The sequence below is a fragment of the Rissa tridactyla genome, chromosome 6, assembly GCF_028500815.1.
Source record: "Rissa tridactyla isolate bRisTri1 chromosome 6, bRisTri1.patW.cur.20221130, whole genome shotgun sequence".
Classification (NCBI taxonomy): Eukaryota; Metazoa; Chordata; class Aves; order Charadriiformes; family Laridae; genus Rissa; species Rissa tridactyla.
The window spans coordinates 59,237,816-59,260,914 of NC_071471.1; the positions used below are offsets into that span (position 1 = coordinate 59,237,816).

Sequence of the window (23,099 nt, forward strand, 5' to 3'; positions counted from 1 at the left end):
AAAAAAAAAGAAAAAAAAAAGTGTTTTCTTACATTTAAATGGAATGTCTTATATTTCAATTTGTGCCCATTTCCTCTCGTCCCATCACTGAGTCTGGCTCCACTTTTTACGTCCTTGTGTCAGGTATTTATACCTATGGAGAAGATCCACCCTGAGCTTTCTCCTCAGTCTGAGAGCTGCAGTTCTTTCAGCCTCTCCTTGTATGACAGATACTCCAGTCCCATAATCACTTTCCTGTCCCTCTGCTGGACTCGCTCCAGTAAGCCCGTATCTCTCCTGTACCAGGGAGCCCAGTACTTGATGTCTCACAACTGCAGAGCAGAGGGGAAGGGTGACCTCCCTCGATCTGCTGGTAATGCTCTTCCTAATGCAGCCCGGAATGCTCTTGTCCTCTTCAGATGAAAGGGCATATGCCTTTAAAGCCCACAGCATCCAGTTGTGATGGATTTCCTGATTGCTGCCATCTGTCATAACAAGTTGCCAGGGATTGATAGCAGAAAAAATAGTGATTTTCAGTGGTGGCTGTCTCTTAAGAGAGATCAGTGAAGTCAAAGGAAAAAAATGTGGGTTTTGTGATGAAAAAAAAATTCATCCCAATCTAACCTTCTGCTTGGAGAAAGCCGGGTATCTTGGGTACTTACATAGGCTCTGGCACTGGTGTCGATGCCTTATGACCCATATTCTTGTAACTCCTCCAGTAAGACGTGGATGTGATCATCCACATGTTTTACAGATGAAGAACTGAAGGCAAGGGGAAAAGTAGAGTGTGCAAACAGGTGTGATTATCCAACATAGACACTAGCAAGTGGGTGCCCAGCCTTGAAATGCCAAACTTGACGAGTCTTACTCGTTGTAGGTACTCTGAACTCAAACCCAGGGCTCTGCAGGACCCAGCTCTTCTGCCTCTGTGAATGCCTGGTGTTGGCGAGGCATTCAGCATTTAATTAATTCCCAAGTCCATTGGGATCCAGAAATAAGTCATTTCACTTCTTGCTCCCAGGGAGAGCAGGGTACTGTACTCCAATTTTTCTTAATGCTCGTCTAGAGGAAGAAGCTGCTTGCAACTTCCAGTAGCAGCTGCTGCTTTTCTTTAAGAACACAGCTGCAACAATGGTGGCTTTTTCTTTTGCATTAATTAGTTACATAATAGAATATGTAAATAAGCGTTGCAATAGAAACCAAGATCCCTTTCAGGTATTGTTTCTTCTTGACTACTGGGGCTATTACAGTCTCTACGGTAGTCAGCAGGGAAAATGAAAGACCTGTGTGTAATTCCCCATACTGGAGGAGCCTGGTTTGAACCCATCTCGCTGCTGGGAAGTGTGCCCTAACTGGCAATCTGTAGGCTGCTCTGCAATGGCGTTGGTTTTGGCTTCTGGAGGAAAAGCAGAGAGAGTGTGAGCTTGCAGCTTGCATGATCTGGCACGCCTGGAAGCTCGATTTCCCTCTTGGCGTTTTGGTGAGAAGCCTAGCCTGGTTGCTTGTGCTGGTGTGTAAAGCCACATCAGTTAATGTCCCTCACCTCAGCATTGTCACTGGGGAAGGATGAGTGATGGGGACACCAGGGATATTTGTGGGGGTGCTGGTGGGCTACAAGTGCCAGAAGCCCAGGGCTGTCTCAGTGAGGGCCATGCTTAGGGCGGCAGAGGAGAGGAGGACAAAAAAAAAAAATCCCTACAATTGCAAACAAGTATTTCTGAGTGCAGTGGCTTGTTGCGCTCCTCACTGTCAGCTGTCCACTCAAACATGCCTCTCCAACAAGAGCGAGGAAAAACGGACAAGCTGGACAAGCCCCTCGCCCATCCCAGCACATGGAAAGTGGCTGGAGTTAATGGAGAAGGGAGGTAAACAGAACAAAAGCTGGTTTGTGCTCATGGATTATTCTTGGGATAAACAAATCCATTCCCAAGCATTACGTGTCTTGCCCCTTTCCTTCAAAGGAGGGAAGGGGAGGAGAAGGAACTGGAGTGGAGGTGGTTCAAAGGAACAACTAGGACTATCAAGGAGGAAAGCAAGGGAAGTAATGGAAGTAAGAGGAACGCTGCTTTGTTTCAGCAAGTTACCGTGCATCTGCTGACCTGTGTGCGGGGGTGGCGTGCGTGTCTAAATGCTCACACTCCAGGGCCAATGAGAAGAAATGCAAATGAACTCGCTTTCATCTCAAGTTAATGCAATTTCATTTAACTTGCATCTGATCATTCCTGCAGATTAGTTGATGGTGATGCTGGGAGCCAAGCCTTCCCACAAATGCAAATCTGTAGAGAACCTGAAGAGGGATCCTGGGATTCCTTGCACCTTAAGCAGTGTTCCAGCCTCTTTAGGGGCGGGAATACCCTCCAGCTCTTTCTTGCAAGGGGACATACTTGTAAAAAGGTTTCTAAATATGTTGTCTATCCTCTGCTGCAATTGTGTATCCTGATGTACAAGATTTGGGCTACTCAACTGCAAGAATAACTAAAAAGCAGTGTTACTAACTTGTAACATATGATAATACCTTAAAACCTCACATTCTGGGGTCATCTGAATAGGAGAGGATCTGAAGGTTTAATACAAAGAAAAAATAAGTTTCCAGTCCTTGAGTTCAAAGAGAATGTTAAATTATGCCTTTTGTGCCCCCTGAAAAAAACCTCAGAAGGCAATGAAAAATAACTCTCATTTAATAATTTATTTCAAATCTCCTTGTGTGTAAGTCCCTCTTGAGTTCTGTGGGTTTGAGTCATTTTTTGAACAACTTAAGGCTTTTTGGTAAACAGCACAGTGTAAAAGGAAGTTGTACCTATGAAGAAAGAGTACGAGTAGAAAAACTAAACTTCATTGTCCTGCTGACTCTTGAAATAGTGTTGGGTGCGTAGGGCTGACCCCCGGGAGAAAAGGGACTGTGCAGTGCCAGAAAAGCAGCCTTGAAGCCATAGTCAGCACAGCGTCATGGCGAGGGCAGTAATTTTACACCTTTCTGGCTTTGCTTTCTCAAAGTATGGCTGAGTCCATAAAGGAGACCTTCTGCTGCAGGGATCACTTAAGGCAATGGAAAGAGCTTACGAAAATTCAGTGGCAGAAGGGTAGGGAGAGGGCTGCTTCCCCCCATCCCGTTCCTACTGTCCCTTGTCACTTTAGGGCTGCAGTCCCAGTGCAGCAGATCTCGGTGCATGTAATGTGGTCTTTTGGCTGGCAACATTCTCATCCCCTTTCCCTCGAAGAAAGATGCTTCATTAATACAGCTAACTAACTACAATTATATTGTATATATACTATATATATATGTGTGTGTGTATATATACATATATGTAAAACTAATTGTGGTTGAGGTCTTGCTGCAACTTGCAACCCAAACAAGCAGGACTCTCATCCGACGGTTGGATGAGAAATGCAATGAATGGCAGACAGTGGTGTGCCTCACTGCGGGTACTGCTTCCTCTCAGCCTCCACCGAGCCGCCTTGCCCAAAAGCTATTCTGCTGATGGTGCCATCTTCTGGGTTTATAAACTCATGGTTGCGACCATTTGGCGTCATTAGAGATGGCCAGGCACTTCAGTAAGAACAAAGGGAGTTTGGTGTTCTATCCGAATTCCAACATGGCAATTATAGTGTCTTTCTGAATACCGGGAATGTTGGTGATTCCTCCTGCCTTAGTCTCTCAGTTATTTGGTGTGCTGCTCTATTACTGACCCGTTCCTTCCCAGATACTATCGCAGCGCCTTTGCCACAGGATTTCACCCACTGCTTCCCTCTTTTCCCTGTGCTGTGAAGTCTGTAAAATGCTCTGGGACCTGCCTGCCTAACAGGCACCGCACAATTCCGTAAGAAGATACCAATATCATTAAAACGAGCAGGGGTGCGGGATGGCTGGGGCTAACCCTGCCATGTGGGAGACGTGTGGGACTGCAGGAGTCACGGTTAGAAACGTGCCCACCTCTTGCTCCCCAAGGCTTCTGCTGGTGCGTGAGATGGCAGGATGCACTGGCAGCCTGGAGGTAAGGTGTGCATCTGCTCTTTGCTCCCCTTGGGTCTCTGGGAGCAGCAACGAGACGGTTGTCTCCATGGGAGGGGTTCCCCAGCTTGGTGTATTGCTTATCAGTCTCTACCTTGAGGCTGTTGATCCCTGTTTACCCACTGAGAGAAGTAATCCTGCTGGGAGGAGTATTCCCAGTGAAGCCCTCAGCCGTGCACGGATACTGGTAGGCTTGCCAGGCAGTCTGGGGAACGGCTGCCAGCACCCATCTGTCTTAGGAAGCCAAAAAGAGCATTTCATGGCCTTCTGGGCTTGGCCCATTCCCTTCCACCCCTTTGGCCCATTTGTGGAGCCGACTGTAGAGGGGGAAGCCCTTGTTCTCCCGGTAGATGTAGACGCCCGTGATGGCATTCCACTGGGGGCTGGGCTGGACACCCTCCACTGGGAACTCCTGCACCAGCTCCTTCTCCTCTTTGTCCAGTGCCACAAAGCCAAAGAAGTGCTTCACGTTCTTGGCTGCCAGGATCCTGGAGTGGACCTCGGCCGTGCGTCGGAAGAGCTTGTCCTCATTGGAGCGGTACTGGGACCAGTAAGCCTCCTGCCGGTAGCTCAGCGGCGAGCAGCAGTGCTTCAGGCACTTGGTGAGGAAAACCAGGACTGCAACAATGCCGATGAGCAGCCAGCCAAAGAGCTGAGAGAGAAGAGAGAGGCTGCGTTAGGACACAGCAAGGTGGCCTTACCCATTCCGTGTGGCGCTCTGCCTGGTGTGCCTACCTGGGACTCGTATCTCAGCCTCCGCGTCACCTCGTCCCTGAACTTGGTGAGGTTTGCTGGCACATCTTTACAGGGGAACCTGGCCAGCACATCAGCCCCATAATCGGCTGGGAACTTGTCCAGGGAGGATGGCTTGACAAACTCGCTGAGGGCGCAGATGTAAGCTTCCCCACGCAGCAGCGAGATGACCGACCAGGTGACGGGCGCCACGGCTGCCCGGCCCATGATGGAGCCAAAGAGGAGGAAGGTGGCAGCGGCAGAGAAGTTCTTGATGCCGCGCTTGTGGCACTCGGCCACCAGGTTCCAGGTGTGGTTGTTCCATATGACGCCAATGAGAAAGAGGGCCAGGGCTGGGACGCCAATGGCGGCCAGCCCGTAGATGTAGTTGCGGGCAGGGGAGCAGGGGCAGTTGAAGGCCACGACTGAGAAGAGCTCCTCGCTCCCCACTGTGCCCAGGGCCACCAAGCCATTGAAGATCATCACATCTTTGCTCTTGAAGAACAAGGAGAGGAAGCGGAAGTTCTCGGCGATGAGGGCGGCCATCTCGTCCCAGGGTCAAGAGGAGGCGCGTACTGCAGTGAGAGGCCGTGCTGGCCCACCTCCCAGCAACGAGGGCCCCGCTGATGGGGGGTGAAATGGCCTTGGGCCGGCTGATGTCCAAAGGGCTGCTCCAGGAGCACAACACCGTCACTGCTGTCCCTTCCTCCTGCCTGGCGTCCCAGCCTCTGGAGCTGGTTGCTGATACCAGGGATACTTCAAAAGGGGACGAAGAAGGATTCAGGCTAAGCAGCAAGAGAAATCTCGGTCATTTCAGTTTCCCACTAACCCCTCCAAAAGCATTTCTACAGTGAAGATTACCAATGGGACAGCTGTTTCTGCCCCTGTCATTTGCACATTTGTCGCCTTTCCTTCTCTTTGGTTTTAGTCACCTCCCACAGAGCTGGTTACTGTCAGCGTCGCTGCCGGACACTCTCATCTCCCAAGCCTGCAACAAAGGAGGACACTGTGTTACTGGGGAAACTGGACCGGAGTGCTGGCGTTGGGATGCGTCCCTAGCCCGGCTGCTGACTCACGCCAGCCCAGGCACACCGGCACACGCATGCTGGTGCTGCGCTCCCTTGCAAGGGCTGTGGGTTTTACTCCCTCTTTATACCTGATGAGTTAATATTTAGTAATAGGCAAAGGTATGTCAGGGAGGCAGCAAGAGGTGCTGTGAGATGGCCTGGCAGGTTTGCGGGCAGGGAGATGGAGAGGACCGGGCAGGAGCAGCCTCTGTTGACAGGGGCGAGGGGATGCTCAGGGGCTGTTGCTACCCGCAAGAGAAGTTACTTTCTGGGAAATCCAAGTTTATCTTGATGACCCAGGATACAATCACCGCATGCCGACAGAGCTGGGTCAGCAATTACGTAGGAGTTTTTGCTAGGATTAGGTGTGGCGGGATGGTCTCTTTCTCTCCCACAGCTGGTTGACATAGCCATACTCGCTGTCCTGGCCCGCAGCCCTGGCTCAGCCTCTATGCACTGGCCTGAAATTGAGCCCCTCGACCTGCGTGCCTCGGTGCCAGAGGTGCCCATCACTGCCCTTCCCCTGCGCGGCTTCCTCCAGCACCAGTGTTGTACTGGGAGAAGGTTACACTGGGATGCCCATGCCACCAACAGGACTGCAGGCACTCAGGACCAAGCAGGGGCAAGCATGTGCCCTGAATTTTTTCCAGGACAGAGAAATAATTGGGGAGTGTATCCCATCCCCTCTGCAGTGATGCCCATTCCCCCATGCCACCTGTAAGCTGCATTTAATTAATTTCTTAGTTGACTTTCCATCTGCGCTGCATCCCCGCAGGGTTTCATCTCAGGAAGCCCCAAGCACCTTGGTAGCTCTGGGAGCCCATCATACATGTGATGAAACCTGCTGGGGTTTGCTGGAGACAGGAAGGACCTGGGCACCCAACTAACCATCTCCGGCAGCTTACAGCATCGGCACACATCCGGGGCTGCCGGGGAGCCCTGAACCCACAGCAGGGCTGCCCCCAAACCCACCCCGATGCTAGCATCTCCCAGCTGGGAGGAAGGCTTCCCTGGGCCATCGCCAGCTCCAGGGAAAAGGCTACAGGGACATTCATGCAGAGGAGACAAAGACACCTTAATCCTTGTGGTCTCTTGCTCATGCACTGTGCTTTAAATCACTCCTGTGCTTCGGTTCATCTGCTGCCCCAACAAATCCTGTTTTACCCCCTTTTTCTGTGGGGCAGCAGAGGGGAAAGGGGGCAGAAAGTTGTCCTCCATGCCCTGCTGTGTCTAACCCATGGCAATCCCTTGAAAGTCACGCTGTGGTATTGCTGACTTCAAATACAAGCAGCCCTTAATGTCTTCCTGCATCTTCCCAGTTTTCCATATGCAAAACTCCCTCGGCAAAGGAGACAGACCAGCCAAAAACTGCAGCCACGTGACGGGGAGCCAGGCCCCCAGCTCTGGCTGCCGCGCTTTGTGCTACCTCATGTTTGCAGCCAGACACTAAACCTGCAAACTTGTTCTAGTGCATGGGGTTCAAAACCCTGTTATTAGATGTTACCAGGAAAGAGCCCTGATAAACAAGGCCCTGTGACCTTCCTGACAGCGCCTGGCAACCAGCAAAGCAAAAATAAGAGGATATGGTAAAGGGGATATGCCGTTTTGGGGGGGTTGCCCTCTTCTACTTGGGGGTTATGGTGTCTATCTGGGAGAGAGAGGGGTGGGTGGGTGGGAGGCGAAGGGAAAAGGAGAAGTTGTTTCCAGCAGATCATTTTTTAGCAGCCTCTGTTAAAGTCTTCCCCCGAAACATGCGTGAAAGGAAGAAAAAATGAAGTCACTTACTTCAGAAGCTGTTGAAACCAGTTCTGGAGCCTTCTCAGCTCCTCGTGTGGTTTTTGCTCAGGCTCCAGCTGTGGGGGGGGTCTCGGCCGTGCATGGGGTTCTGCAGAAGAGGGGATGTGGCTGAGGCCGGGCTGATGGGCAAAGCGAAAACTGATGAAAACAGCGTTAAAGAGTTTGGCAGCTTCCTTTTTCAGTCTGCAACGTGCCCTTGGCTGTCGGCTTTTGGGAGGAGGGAGGAGGCTGTTCTCAGGCCCTGTGCTTGGGTGGGGCGAAGAGCAGGCGCTTGGCTTCTGCCGGGTGCAAGGCTGAGGGGTTGTGCCTTTGAAAAAAAAAAAAAAAAAAAAAAAAAAAGGAAAGGAAAGGCTGAGACTGAGTCACTGGAAAAAGCACATCGTCCTTTTTCGGCGCCACGATGCAGCTGTGCAACAGCTGGCCGGGACAGCCCAGGGTTTGCCTGGAGGACGGGAGCGACGGGGCACTTTGCTGGGGTGCAAAGGGGAAATTCTGGAGCCCCCTGGCCTGGGGGGTGCGTGCAGCCCCCATGGTCCCCAGGGGATGCAGTCATTCTGGTGGGACCCAGCTCAACCAAAGGTGGTACCCGAGCTGCGCAGGAGCCCGGAGCCACCTTAGGCAGGCAGGGGCAGCGTGGGAGAAGCCCTTGGTCCCATGTGAAGGGGCAGAAACTCCTGCTTTTGTGCATAGGAGCCGGCTGAGCCAGCGGGAAAGACACCAGCCTGGCTGGGTTTTTGGGAGAAGTAGGAACCCTCCATCACGAGTTCTGCTGGGTGGCCAGGTTTCGCTTGCCAGCGCCCGGGACCGAGCAGCGGGGCTGCTGCGGGGGGCGATGGAGGCTGAGCGGGGCCGGGGAATCCACGCGTGCGGGGCTGGGCACAGCCCGACATTTGGCGAGCGCGGTGCATTCCTGCCCGGCTCGGCTTTTCCGCTCGCTGCTTCCTCTGCAGAGCGATGCCTGCAAGGCAGCTGAACACGCCTCACTTTCTCCTTCTGTCTCTCCCTCCTCTTCGCCATCTGCCCCTCAGCTCCAGCTCTTGCCCAGCCTGTTGCGGAGGCCGGAGGCCCCCATCCTCCTTCCCCAGCCTCCTCGTCGCCGTGTCCCCAGGGTTAAGCTCAGCCCTCCCCAGAAGATGTCTTCAGCACAGGCAAATCTTCAGCAACACCCACGTTCTGCTCTGCCCAGAGCAAAGCTAAGCCGTTGGCAGTTCAGCCGGGATTTTTGGACCGAGTTCTCCTTCTTACCCCCAGATTTAGGGTCCTTGGGTGGGCTTTTGCAGCTCCCAGGAGTCCGGGTTGGTGCACCCCTTGGCATTCCCACACTTCTGTCCCCTCCTGCCCAGCGCCTGCTGGCTTGGCTGGGGACCCTGGGGCTCACTCCGTGCTCGGGGTGCTGCTGCTAACTGGGCTCAGGACCAGGACCCCAGCCCGGCTGAAATCCCAGGGCCATGTCAGGTTCCCTAGTGAGGGGTCTCCTCCTAAAGGCAATGAAAGATATCCCCAAGTTTTTGCATGGGGGCAAAACTCTGATCCGAAAAAATCTAAATTAAAAGTGGAAAAGCTTCTCTTTGCAAATGCACACTGGTTTTTCGGTATCTTAATGGCTGTGTCGCAGAGCTCGACAGCCCTGTGTGCTGCTCGCCTTTGTGGGGACTGAGCGTGCCTTTCTCGGTGAGCCATTAACAGCGCTGAACTGCAAATAATAGGAGTGGAAACCGCCTTTATCTTTCAGTCTCCTTTGCTTTGTAAATCAGGTTTTGTGCCTATTAATTTCTGGGCAGGTGCCTTAATTAAAGTTTGGGGTGTGAAGATTAATGATAAATCTGTGTCACGCTCCTTTCTCCTGGGAGTCAGCCAGATTCAGCCTGCCCTTGACTATGGGCTTGCTGAGGCGCTCTCACAGCAGTTCGGAGAATTTCCTCATCATTTTGGTCCTTTGTTCTCTTCTCCCCACAGCCTCTGTGGAGTTACACACCGATAATTAAGGTTTATGCAAACAACAGTCACCTCAGTTACCAGCCAGCTGTAATAAGTTGGTTTGAAGAAGAACGTGGTGGCAGAAATTTCAAGGGGATGAGCATTTCAAAAGGGATGTGACGGGGGTAATACTCATCTCTCAAAAGGGGTTTTCCTTCTGTGTATCGATAATAAAATCACGGCCACCGGGGAACGCTCTTCCGGACTGCGATTTCCATAGTCACCTTGAGGGCCTGCATCCCGTCATCCTCAGTTTCTATGGAAATGGGCAGCCACCTGGTATTGTGTAGGGTCAGCGGTACCTCCTCAGCTTCTGCTCCGAGGGCCAGGGCCATCCTGCTGCTGGCCACCACGCAGTGGCAAAACCCCGACCCGTGTGGCTTCAGCACCCTGGGCTTGGCCCAGAGGCTCCTCCGGTCCTTTTCATTGCATTGAAATAAAGAAACGCCAACAGCTTTTGTAAATGGCTTTTATAAATCCCCGTGCCTGAGCACAGAGCTCGCACAGTAAGCCTGAATTATTTATTTGGCTCCTTAAACAAACACCCAGGCAGGTTTTTAATATCAGTCTTTGTGTCAGGGAGGAATCCAGGTAAAACTGCAAGAGCGAACTGTCCTGCAGCAAATTCGTGGCAGGGGGCTGGCCTTGCCCCCACCCTCTGCGCTGCTGAGCGATAGCTGCGCTCCTTGTCTAGACATTTCCTTCAAGGAGCTCCTCTGTGGGCTCCTCGTTGAATGGTACCTGTGACACCAACCACGGCGTTCCCGACACGTGTAATGCAACTTGGGTTTGTCCCTTCACTAGGGAATTTGGGTCAAATTTATTTTAAAGCTTTTATTGACCTGGAAGCTGTGTGTGTCTGTGGGGGTGTAGCATGTGGAGGGGTAAAGGGGACACTTTTGAGCTTTCACAGCTTGCTGTGAGGAACTTTTAATACTGCCTAAACCCACATGTGCTGCCCGGTGCTGAGCACGTGGTAAAAGAAAGGAAGTTTTACAGATCTGGTAGTGTCTGCCTTGGCAACCGCCAACAGCACAAATCTGGTGCTTGGTGGTGTGGGACACACAGCACATCTGTCTGGCTGCCACACGGCGCCCTTCAGCATCCCCAGGGCTCGTCCATCACGGCCTTGAGGAGCCATCCCGCCTGGTACAAAACTCCTTGCCTGAGTTTCCAATGCTGTAGGATTGGATGTGGCAGCAGATGGGACTGTGCTGGCACCGCTGAGCCTTTTGGGTGCCTGTCCCCCTGCAGCCCCCGCGGTGCTGGCCCTCACCTCTGCCCGGCTCGATGCCCACCTGCCTGCCCACCCTGCAGCCCTCTCCCAAAAGCGCGGCTCTGCCACTGCGTAGCCCTGCATCCCCTCACACCCGGCTGTAGTAGGCAGCCATCTCCCTTCGGGGCGCAGGGGGGTGTGCGGGGGGCTGCTTTTCCCCTGCCCAGCCATTGCTACTGGGGATGACCGGTGGGTGGAGGTGCAGTGGGGGCTTGCATCTGTGCCAGCTCTTCAGAGCCGCGTTCATGGTGCCCTGGTCGGTGATGCCCAGGAGTTTCTCGGCAGCTTCCCCTGCATCCGCAGGGGCTTTCCTGGGTGGGTGGCAGCGAGTGGCTGCCAGGTCCATGCTCATGCCCTCGAAGAACTGCTGGATGCAGACCTTGGCAAAGCTCCTGGCATGCTCCGCACATGTCTCGTCGAACAGCTTGCGCTCGATGTCGATATAGTGGGACCAGTACCTGCTCTTCAGGAAGGCAGCTTGGGTGAAGCAGGGCCGGAGGGATCTGACCAAGAAAGCCAGCGTGGTCATCAGCAGCACAAAGCACCAGCCCAGAGCCTGCAGGGACGAGGGGGGAACCGGACCCGTCACGGGCAGGCAGAGCACGCGCCGGCACTTCCCACCAGCTGGCAGGAGCCCCCTGGGCTGCGAACGAGCCCGGCTCCACTTCAAGCTGTTTGACATTTGGCTGCGTTGGCATTGCAAAGCTGGACAAGGAGACCCTCCATACCATGTTAGCGCATCTGTACTGAAATTTTGTTCGATGCACCCACATAGGCAGCACCTCTCCGCTTCTCGCTGTGCGCGGCATCAGCAGGCAGTGACCATAAATAACACCGGACTGAATCCTGCACCCAGCCCTCGGTCCTGCCTCCCATATGGCCGTGCCTCACCTGGGTTTAGGATAGTCTGTGTCCTCTGACCCGCAGCTAACATCATTCCACATACTCCCTGTGTTTCTGCAGCTGCCTAACCCTTTTCTCGAGCTGTTGGACTCGGTAACATCTACCGTGGGTGAGCAGTGGTGACAGGCTCCCCTGTTAATGGGGTCTGACAGGAAGGGCGAGAGGAGGGCAGAGCCAGGACCGGTCTGTCTTGTTCACCATCGGTCTCGGCGCAGGCTGCCGCTGGGCTGTGCAGGCAGAGCTCGCGAGGGTGAACCCCACTGTAAATGCAGCCCCCTAAAAGAGCAGATGGGAAGGGGCATATCTGGGTGACGCCCCTTGTTTTGCAGCTCCCAGTGCTTCCAGGCAGCTGGGAACTGGGGTCTGCCCAGGAAAATCTGCTTTGTGTCTTTGTAGGAGTCCCTGTGCCTCCATTTCTCTTAAACTGGGAATAATAGTTCCTGTCTGCCCAAAGGAGGCTGGGGAGAGGAGCTGCTTTTAAACAGGGGTATGAGTGACCAGAGTGGGTCAGACTATCCTGCTTCCAACACGGCCAGAAGCAGAGGGCTGGAGAGGAACTAAGCACAGGACAAATGGCAAGTGGCACTTCTTCATTTGTGGTTCCCTGAGATGGTTAATAAACACACGCTGGCTGTTTCCAAGCAAGCGGCAGAGGCAAGTGGCATAGATGGTTATCAGCCCATTGCTTGCACACGTTATAATAAGCAACAAGAGCCACCACGGGCAACCGGTGGGTGATGGGAGGGGGTGACAGCCCACCAGCCAGGCGGTAACGTCCACATCAGCCCCTTCTGAACTGGCTCTAAATGAATCTCTGCGTACAGCTTGGCCGTGTATTTCTGCCCTGCAGCCCCAGGCTGCCCAGGCAGGAGGGGGGACCGAATTATCAGGATGACCTGCAGCTTCAGTCTGTGCACCATGCTGGAGGCGTAACTCTCTGGAGCCGAGTCTGAACACCTTCTTACCCCTGCAAAATCACCAGTCTCTACTCCTGCAGCTTGATTTCAAAAAGGAGATTCCCTTGAGGGAAGAGCTAAGGCTCGCAGTGCGAAACCCCAAGCCACCAGCAAGGGCACAGCCATGATGCCTCTTACCTGCGAGATGCAGCGCAGGTACCTGACGGCCACTTCATTGGCGATGAACTCCTGACCATCGTAGATCTCTTTGCAGGGGATACGGGCGAGGACCCGCTTCATCTCCCCTTGGGAGAGGCCGGGGTGGCTGGCGTTGCCCAGGGTCTCCACGGGCACCGAGGTGCAGAAGGCGCAGGTGATGCACTTGCCGTCCAGCAGTGTCACCGAGACCCAGACCGTCGGGGCGATCATGGCCCTCTGCGCCATGGAGCAGAACATGTAGCGCAGGACAGCCGGGTCCTTCCCTCGCTGGCCCTGGGGTCGCCTCCACTCCTCCGCCAGCATGGATATGTTGTTGTTCAGCACGAAGCCCAGCAGGAACAAGATGAAGGGGGGTACCAGGAGGATGCCCAGCCCGTAGGCCAGGTTGTAGTGTGGCAGGCAGGGGCAGTTGAAATCAAAGGCCGAGTACATCTGGGCGCTGGCGAGGGCCATAATCCCACAGATGCCATTCATGAAGGATTCCTGGTTGGACTGGAGGAACTGGAAGATCATCCGAAACTTGTCCATCTTCCCTTGATGTGATTCCTCCCCCCACTGGGGTCCAAGCTGTGGCCTCGGTTTACTTCATTCTTTCAGCTCCCCTCTTCAAAGATGGGCATCAACAACTCTCTGTGCGGTTCACTGATTCCTTTACACACCCTTACAGCCCCCATATTTAAAGCAGAAAATTAAAACATTTTTTTTTCCTGCTGATTTTGCTGCTTGCAAAAGTTCAGGGTTTGTTTCCTTCTGCTCTTCTTTGGGTCTGAGGGACCTGGGTTGTTTCTGGTTTGCTAAACCTGGCTTCGTTCTTCTCCGCATCCCCATTTCTGTGGTCTCCTGGTCACCGTTCCCCTTGGCTGGAGGGTGCAGGTGTTACCATGGCTATGCCCTCCCCAGAGCAATCTGTGCCCTGGGCAGAAGGGGGATTTGGCTGATCGTCCTCTGTCAGCCTGTTTGCAAATGCAGGAGGTGGGTGCTCCTCCCAGGACCGAACAGGATGCCCCACCTCTGCGGTGCTGGCACACACGGAAAAGCGGGATGCCAGAGCTTTCCCCCTCCCTCCATGTCAGCATCACCCCAGCAGTGAGTGCCTCGCTAACTAACGCAAGCGCCTCACAGGTCTGCCAGCCCCCTGATCTGTACCTGCTCCTGCTGCCCTGGGAAATTCCTTTTCTCTGTTTTATTCTGCAGAGGGAAGAGAAAAGGAAAGACAGAGGAAGGAGGGATAAAGCTCTTGCTGCTCTGGGATGTTGTCCTGGTACTGCAAGGTCTGTTATGGGCTCCCCTCCATCCTGCAAACATTCTCATTTCATACAGACTTACAAGACAACGCTTGCAGCTCCTTGGTTTTCACAGCCTTGTACCCTCGGGGCTTGCTGAAATGTCCTTCAAACCCTGGCTGACACAGCCTGGTGACATCCAGAGGCACTTAGTGCTTTTCCTGCCTTCAGGGATGGAGAAAAAACAGGTGGAGAAAGGAGAGAGGGCTGCAGGGATGGTGGCACAGAGGATGTACCCTGCTCTGCAGGCAGGTCCTGCTGAGAGCATCCGAGCCCTGGGAGCCTCTGCTTTCTCAGAAAGCACTCCCTGCCCAGCAGAGCTCTGAAGTTCAGGTTTTTCCCTGAGATTTCTTCTTTTTTACCCACTTTCAATGAGCATTTCTGAAGGGCTTGAGTGCACTTTGCTCTGAATGGCAGCTGTTCCTGAGTGCCAGAGGCTGAATGATGTTCTTGCAGCCGCCTTTTGTGGGTATAATCCCACTCCCCTGATAAATTTGGGATGTGCAGGAACTGGGAATACAGAATCACAGAATGCTAGGGGTTGGAAGGGACCTCTGGAGATCATCCAGTCCAACCCCCCTGCCAGAGCAGGGTCACCCAGAGCAGGTTGCACAGGAACGCGTCCACGTGGGTTTGGAATGTCTCCAGTGATGGAGACTCCACCACCTCTCTGGGCAGCCTGTTCCAGTGCTCTGTCACCCTCAAAGTAAAGAAGTTCCTGCTCATGTTTAGACAGAACTTCCTATGTTAAATTTTGTGCCCATTACCCCTTGTCCTGTCCCCGGGCACCACTGAAAAGATCCTGGCCCCATCCTCCTGACACCCACTCTTTAAGTATTTGTAAGCATTGATAAGATCCCCCCTCAGCCTTCTGTTATCCAGACTAAAAGGACCCAAGTCCCTCAGCCTTTCTTCATAAGAGAGGTGTTCTAGTCCCCTAATCATCTTTGTAGCCCATACAATGAGGGTGTGTAAATCCTGCCTGTGACCTTCCTGGCCCAAGGGCAGCCACTATCCCCTGAGGGACCATGTTTCCCAGAGGTACCAGACCGCCTGCAGGCATGGACTGTGCAGAACCCTTCCTGCCCGTCAGGCTGGGAGGTACCAGCAGTCCCGGGGGCTGAAGGTGCAATGGAGCTGCCACTCCTCTGAAGATCACTCAAATCCTGCTGGGAAGGTCAGAGCAAGGACTACCTGAGCCAGCAGTGTGCATCCATTTAGCAGGAGAGTCTGGGGCTGGGATTTGTCCATATGCCTTGACCTGAGGCTAAGATGTCTAAGGGCACGGTTCCCATGCATGGTGCAGGGAGGACTGAGCTAGCCGGGTGCTGGGCTGGCTGGTCCGTACAGCATGGGATTGCTGACAATTTAACCATGCCACTTTTCCTGGGTTTGTTAATTCAGTAGCAACACCAAGTGAACTGGGCTCAAGTGGACCTGAGTACCTGCATTGCCCTTCCCACTCTTTGCGCAGCACGAGCAGCCCAGGCAGGGCCAGGTCTCTGGTGGATGTGTCCTGGACGATGATGCTGGAATGCTCAGATGAGCTCGCTGTTGTCAGCTTTGCAGACCTTTCGGCTTTCTGGTGCAGAGATCCTGTGCGCATTTGCCAGCACAAAGCCAACCAGACAGACTCCTGGTTGACACTCCAGACAGACAAACCCCAGCTTGCCAGAAATGAGACAAACACTAACGAGGTGTGAAAGCTGTGGTTGGACCAGGCTTAGCTCCTACAGCACAAACCTATAAGATGTGGGTTGTGTTGTTGGTGCTTTCCTGCATCTATATTCCCAGTTCACAAAGCAGCTTTGACATACCAGGATGCTCCCTCAAGCCAGACAAAAGATGGGAGAATATTGGGACAAGTGGCCATAAAATAGCTTCTTGCAGTATTTACTACCTGCAAGGCATTCAGTTCCTCTGGTCCCGGCACCACCTCTGCTGTTGATGTGGGTGTCAAGATACATCTGACTGCCTGGGCACCATCGCAGCTGCATTAGTGGCTGTGAGACACGTCACCAAGGCAAGCTGTACATAGGTGGGTGGCATGCGGGAGATACTTTTCGCCAAGTTTTTGCAGTGCGTCAGTACAGAGGTAGGAAGCCAAACCAGGTGTTTGGACCATTAGTCAGTGCTGTGGCTTCTGACGTCTCCCCCCACACCAGCCCTGGGGCTTAGTTGATCATGTCAAGTTCACCCTGAGATGCCACCACAGAGGTGAGCACAAAGCACATGGGTAATACCTGGGCAGTCTTAGCTCTGCCTGCTGTGGAGAGGTTAATTGCATGATCTCATCAAACGGGAAGAGATTTGGCTGCATGAATACAGATGAGGCTTATTGTATTGCTAGCTAAGAGCTGAGGCTGGCTTCCCTGTTCACTTGGCAAGTGGCTTTTTGAAGGGCAGTTGACATCAAAGCCTGCATGAATCAACCTTGTAAAAAGCCGAGAGCTTTTTGATCTCTGGGAAAACTCTGCCTTTCATTAAATGTGAATGAGGGGTCTGAGCTTGCTTGGTGTACAGCACGGGCAGTGCTCATTGAGGCCAACAATAAGTCAGTGGGATTCAAAACAGAGCCTATAGAAGCCAACGCCTGGGTCTTTCTTTCTGTGTTGCCTTGTTAGAGAGGACCTTGTTTTGATGCGATTGTCAGCAGAAAGCTCACATCAACTGATTTGCAAGAGAAAGCAGAGTGAATGATTCCTCCCGCAATCCTGCCTGCTCATGCTTTGGAAGCCGGGTCCTGGGAGAGATGGTAGATGCCCAAGTCCCTTCCAGAGTGGGATCCTGCACCTGGATGCTAAGACAGACAGCAAGCCAGGGAGTCTTGGTTTGCGTGTGCCAGTCACTGTAGGATATAGAGAGGAGGAGGGACAGGAAAATGGCCACAATTCCCATCAGGAGAGTTTGGGAAGAGATTGGGAGAGTCGTCTTTGCTGTCAGCCCTGCTGTTTCACGGGCTCTTGCTAGGTGAGGACCCCTAAGCATGTCAGATATGCCTGTAGGTCAGACGTCAGACCAGCCCTGAGAGGCAAAGAGCTGCTGAAGGTTGTGAATGACCCTCTCTGCTCCCCCTCTCGGAGGAGGGTGCAGACTCCTAGCAGAGCTGATGGGAAGGGACCTCTGGAGATTGCCTGGTCCATTCTCCCTGCTCAAAGCATGATCACGGACACATCTAATTGGGTTGTGAATGTTAGTGCCACAATCTCTCTGGGCAGCCAGTTCCATCATCCTCAAAGTAGATAAGTCTATTCTTCTGTTTGAATGGAATTTCCTGCATTTTGGGTTTGTGCCTGTTGCCTCTTGTCCCGTCACGGGGTGACAAATACCATTTACCGCTATGGAGAAGAATTCTTCTCTGGCTTTGAAGGGGAATGCAGCATGGGACTCAGGGAGGCTGGGAGGGATGAGCACCCATGGCCCCATCCAACTGGAGGTACCCTGTGACGACTGACCCTCCCAGCAGCATGTGAGCCTTTGTAGACCTGAAAAAGACTATGGCAGCGCCCTTAAATCCTTTGGTTTTCTCCCTGCTGACACAGATAACAAAGCTGTTCCTCTTCCCCTTTTTTGCATTTCATATTTTGTGGCCACTCTGGGATGACTTAAAACCTGGGAACACGGAAAGCAGCATGCAAAGGGGAGCTGCAGACCTCTGCTCTGAGCTGGTTAGGAAAATAGCCAATTTGACTAGCGTGGAGTGGTGAGCCTGAAGTGAGTCTCAGCCTGAGATTTGTGATGTGTCCGATAAAAGTAAACCAGAGATGAAATCCAAAGTGCAATGCTGGTTTCAAGGGAGAGACCAGAAGGTCCCTGGACCTAAATAGCTCCTGATGGGAAGACCGCTGTGTTATTCCCAGCAGGCAAGGGCCACAGCTGGCTTTGTGCCCTCTCTGCGCATGTCTGGGGGAGCTCAGGGATGCAGCCACATCTGATTTTGTTATGCAAATAAGAAAAACTCTGCAGCCCATCCCTCTGCACCCCGCAGTCCCCATCCCAGCTGTCAGAGGGATGCAGCTGCCCACGGGTGGGCCATGGAGTTATATGGCCTCCCTGTGTTTTGCCAAGCATCTCCTCCCTCCCTGACCCTGTGTGCACACACTCCCTGGGGAGGAGATGACCCACTTCCCAGCAGCTCGATGAATTAATTGGAGGGATTAATGTGTGTTTTCAATTCAACCCCTCATTTTGGATTTAGTCACAAGGTGGTGGCAGGTTTCTTTGCCCCTTTCCCACCCTCTTCTTTCCTCCTGGAGGCCCTGCTTGCCCCATCTATGCATTCACGGCCAAGGAGAGGTTTCTTTTTCATGCCCACCCCCCTCCCTCCCCGTCCTCACAGCCCCTCCACCTTGTCTCCCTCACTCCCGGGGACAATGTGGGCATCAGTGTGAGCCTCAGCCTGGAGGAATAGATGTGTCTGTACTGGGTTAGTTTGCAGGAAAGAATTTAATGCATCCAAGCAGCAATGCTGGGCAGAAATATCAGTCAAACTGGCACCGTGGTTGGCATCATTTACAACAGGGGCTGGAAAAAGGCAGGTAAGAAAGTAATTAGCACTCGAGGCTCAGAGATAAGGTTACATTCAGTTTTGAACTGAGAATGGAAATGCCCAATAAGGTGATGCAAGGATGATCCTCTGGATAATTGGTTTGTACTAACGTCTAGCAGGAGGGTGTTTAAAATCTATGTTCAGACTTCTCAGGCAGAGCCAGTGGGTCCTTTCCATGGCCCAATGCCAGCGCGTGGAGCAGCCACCTGAATCCCAGCACAGTCCCGTGGCTCTGGATATTTTAAGCAAAGCCTTCATCACCTTTTCCTTCTGCAAATCCAATCCAATCTCCAAGGACACCAACCCAGAGGTATCTTCTATTAAATTTATGAGTTGCAGTGTGTTGCCATGTTTTGTTTTGAAAATGCATGGAAGTATTGACGGGTTGTTAGAGGGAGGCTGAACAGTTTGGCAGCTGGGCTGGGGGCAGCCAGAGCTCTCAGCAGATGGGAAGTTGTAGGAAGTGGCTTTGCCTTTTTGAGTAAACATGTTGGTGTGGTACTAAAAGAGTTGCAATTAAATCATTTCACTGCTAAGTCTCTGAACCAGGTTTCACTGAAGTGGGCAGGAGCTCCTCACACCGCTGGGAAGCTGCCGCTCCCGTTGGTTCACATACGCAGCCAGATGTTGCTGCCTTGGTTAAATGCTTCCTCAAGCCAGAAGGGTTTTATCACAGCTGTAAGGAGCTACAAACTCTTTAATATAAAAAAAAGCGCTACGCAGAGCCCTTGGTTGAGAAATGTCATTAACAGTGACTGAATCTGGGACCTTTGGATCTTCAGAGTGAGTTTATTTTGGATGTTTTGCTAGGCATGCCACGGAGCAGAGTCTTTGGGGTTGGGGTTTGGAGGAAGATGTGAGCACCACTGTCATCTATCTGCTGGTCCTTGCTTTGTGCAGGACAAAGCCCCTGTTACACATCAGTGTGCTGGGGGAATTTGGACCAGGTAGCGGGGCTGTCTGCCCAGGGCAGAGGGGATCTCTCTCGCCCCGGGGGATGCCTCTGGGTCACCTGGCTGACATCCAGGGGAGGTTTCTCATAGTACCACATTTTCAGAAGTTTATTCACCTGGTCCTGATCTGTGATGCCCCGGAGAAGATCTTCCTCTCCTTCAGCCCCCTCTCCCTCCCTAGGCAAGCTGAAGTTATGCAGTTTGATCTCTTGCTGCATACTTTCGAAGAAGTGGAGGATGCATTTGTGAGCAAAGAGCCGGCTGTGCTCACAGCAGGTTTCCTCAAAAATCTTTTGCTCGATGTCAATGTAGTTGCTCCAGTGACGTGCCTGCAGGAGGGTGGCCTGGTTGAAGCAAGGTCTGAGCCAGCGAGCGAGGAAAGCTGCTATGATAAGGATCAACAAAATGCTCCAGCCGAGTGCCTGGGTCATAAGAAATAAGCAGTGGAACAGGAGCAAGACAGGCACAAGGACAGGCTCGAGCTGTTTGCCTGTATTACCGAGACAGGGAATTCGTGTGGTTGGAGGGGAGATGTGGCATATCCGGACTCCTGTCCTTGACCTGTCCCTGAAGTCCAGCACCCCAAACTGCACTCAGAGCACCAGTGTAATCTCCTCCCAGGGAATACAGGACATTTATCTGTGCATCAATAGTTCAGGAGGATAACTATTTGCAAAGTTAGCCTGGAGCATGTGCTTTGAGCATGGGAGTGCGCCAGGAGAAAGGGATTTCAGTGCTCTCCTTTGGCGCTCACTTATCTCCGGTGAGATCTTCATCTGCCACCTACACTGGTCCGGGGCCCAGGAGCAGGGTGAAGACAGCCCAGACTACATGCAGCTCCCTTTGGTAAGAAGGAAGAGCTTGTTTTCAATGCTGTCCCACTGCTCCTCATCCCTGACCTGGCACTCCTGTACCAAGAGCCTGAAAGAGGGTAGATTTAGATTAGCTATTAGGAAGAAATTCTTTATTGTGAGAATAGTGAGACACTGGCACAGGTTGTCCAGAGAAGCTGGGAATGCCCTTCCCTGGAAGTGTTCAAGGCCAGGCTGCATGGGGCTTTGAGCAGCCTGGTCTAGTGGGAGGTGTCCCTGCCCATGGCAGGGGTTGGAACTAGGTGATCTTTAAGATCCCTTCCAACCTAAACCATTCTATGATTCTATGATTCTATGAAGAGCAGGGGCTGGCCAGGGCTCCACTCCCCATCGAGTCCTGTTCTCCTATAGCTCCTGATGGAGCTGCTTTTGTCTGTCTCAGCTTGCACTGTCCTTAGAACAGTGGGTCCTATCTGTGAGGTCAGCAGATAGAAAGGTCTTCTAACAATGGACAGGGCCTTAAGAGACGCCTATATTCCTTGGAACCTGCATTTTATTATCTGAGTTTAGAAGTTGCTGCTTCTTCTAGAAACAAAGTTCTGTTAATTAAACCATCCTTTATTTCCTCCCTTTTCCCTACCTGAGTGACTCTGGAGATTATCACTGAGGGTGGCAACATTTGGGGGCACAAAGAAGCAAAGAACAGCTGACCGTGGTGAAGCCATGACAAATTGAGGAAGAGCAGGACCAGATGACGTGTGCCCGGGCCCCTCACTGACACGGGGGGTTCTGCTGGCAGCGACCTACCTGGGACCAGCAGCGCAGGTACCTGGACACTGCCTTGCGGGACGTGTTGTTCCTCATGAGCTCGTCGTCCTTGCAGGGCACCTTGGCCAGCAGCTGCTGCGCCTGCACCGGGCTGGCATTGGCAAACCCCACAAACTTTTCAGGATCCACGGAGCCACTGAAAGCACAGATCAGGCATTTGCCATCCAGGAGGGTGACTATGATCCAGACGACAGGGGCAACCATGGCTCGCTGCATGATGGAAGAACACATGTACCTGGGGCAGGAGAGAGAGAAGTGAGAAGGTAAATGCTGGGAGGTTTCTCCCTGTCCACAGCCTTGATGGACGCAGGCTGCCCTATGCCAAGCAGCCCTTCAGGAGCCAGGGAGCTGACTCCCAGGACTGTCCAAAGCATTGCTCCATCCAATGCCTCTTCTGCTCTGGGGTCTCTTTGTTGGTGCTGCCTTCCAGTGAGATCTGTGCTGACGCGTGGCAGTGCTCTGCTTAGAAGAAAATTAATTACCGGGAAGATCAAAGCTATGGAGGCGAGACAGCTAAGCGGGAGGTGAAAGGAGGGATGCCACTCCTGGTGCAAGCCCTACCTGATGACAGCCAGGTCCTTCTTTCTGCGCCCCTGAGGTCGCCTCCACTCCTCCAGCATCACCAGGGACTGTCTGTTGAGGATGAGGCCGCAGAGGAAGAGGGCGACGGGGGGTACAAACATGATCCCCAAGCCATATGCCATGTTATACTGGGGCAGACAGGGGCAGCTGAAGTCAAAGCAGGTATACATCTTTACGCTAACCAGGGCTAACAGCCCACAGATCCCATTCATTACAGACTCCGAGTTGGACTGGAAGTACTGGAAGATCATCCGGAAACGGTCCATTGTGTTCTTTTAGCCAGGGGTACTCCTCCTGGGGAATCCCTGGGCTGCCTGACACAGCCTGTCTCCCTTCGCTCCTGCTTCTGCTGCCGTGGGGTGGGGGATGCAGCTCAGCCCACAGTCGGTCAGGGCAGGAGGATGGGGATGGAAGAGAGCTGCCGTGGTGGGGGCAAAAATGCTGGCACAGGGCATTCACAGGTCTGTCTCTCACCCAGTGCTTATCTTCCAGGGCAGCTGGTAGCTTTTCTAGGTGAGCAGGCGGATACAGCCTCCAGCAGCTGTTTTTTCCTCCCTGTTTTCAATTTTCAGGGCCATCCCATGTGCCAACCAGCGACAGCCTCTGGTAGTGCTGGGTCCCTCCCTCCCGGAGATACTGACTCTCAATGGAGAGCCATCTGTGGATGCCTGGGAGCTGCCCTCTCCGCTGATTGAGGGCTGTTGAGCGATTCATCATCCGGGAGAAACCAGGAGAGTGAAATGAGCTCATCTGAGTCACTGCTGCCACCCCATTTCTTTTCAGTGAAGCAGGTCCCCAGCCCCGAGCGGGGCAAGGGGGAGGCCGGGAGCACACGCCTGGCTCTGGGCACGACACATCACTGCGAGCTCAGATTTCCCTATGAAAATGGGCTGAAAGGACCAACCCTTCAGTCAGGAGGCTTTGAGAATCGATGCCTTTCAAAGCCTGGAATGGCACTTTGGGGCAAAGGCTACTCTTAGCTACACATCATACATGTACTGTGACATTTGTACCGTACCTGCATCCGTGTCCAAGGCCCTTGCACTGGGGCTCCTTCTTGGTCCCCATCAGAGGGCATGGTGCAATCAAAGCAGCTGGCTCATTTGTCCTATGGAACTGTATTATTGTCTTCTGTCCATTTTAAGTATCCCAGAGATCTTTTCCTCTCAAAAGTTTATTTTGCAGATAAATATAGCTCACTGCCACAAAAGGAAGCTCAGTTTTTTTATGATGTATG

At 52.9% G+C, this 23,099-nt stretch overlaps 3 protein-coding genes across 3 annotated transcripts; all 3 read right to left on the reverse strand.

The window, feature by feature from the left end:
* Positions 1–2,428: 2,428 nt before the first annotated feature.
* CALHM2 (calcium homeostasis modulator family member 2) lies at positions 2,429–7,752 on the reverse strand. Its single transcript, XM_054206033.1, has 3 exons — positions 7,573–7,752; positions 4,724–5,708; positions 2,429–4,640 (listed from the first exon to the last, which is right to left on the reverse strand). Exons 2-3 carry the CDS (start codon positions 5,264–5,266, stop codon positions 4,224–4,226), a joined length of 960 nt encoding a protein of 319 aa, XP_054062008.1. The 5' UTR covers positions 5,267–5,708; positions 7,573–7,752; the 3' UTR covers positions 2,429–4,223.
* Positions 7,753–10,925: 3,173 nt separating this feature from the next.
* Positions 10,926–13,383, reverse strand: CALHM1 (calcium homeostasis modulator 1). Its single transcript, XM_054207027.1, has 2 exons — positions 12,835–13,383; positions 10,926–11,393 (listed from the first exon to the last, which is right to left on the reverse strand). The coding sequence occupies exons 1-2, from the start codon at positions 13,381–13,383 to the stop codon at positions 10,926–10,928; spliced, it is 1,017 nt and encodes a 338-aa protein (XP_054063002.1).
* A 6,217-nt stretch (positions 13,384–19,600) lies between these two features.
* Positions 19,601–22,128, reverse strand: CALHM3 (calcium homeostasis modulator 3). The gene is made up of 3 exons (XM_054205500.1): positions 21,842–22,128; positions 21,260–21,515; positions 19,601–20,062 (listed from the first exon to the last, which is right to left on the reverse strand). Exons 1-3 carry the CDS (start codon positions 22,126–22,128, stop codon positions 19,601–19,603), a joined length of 1,005 nt encoding a protein of 334 aa, XP_054061475.1.
* Positions 22,129–23,099: the final 971 nt, after the last annotated feature.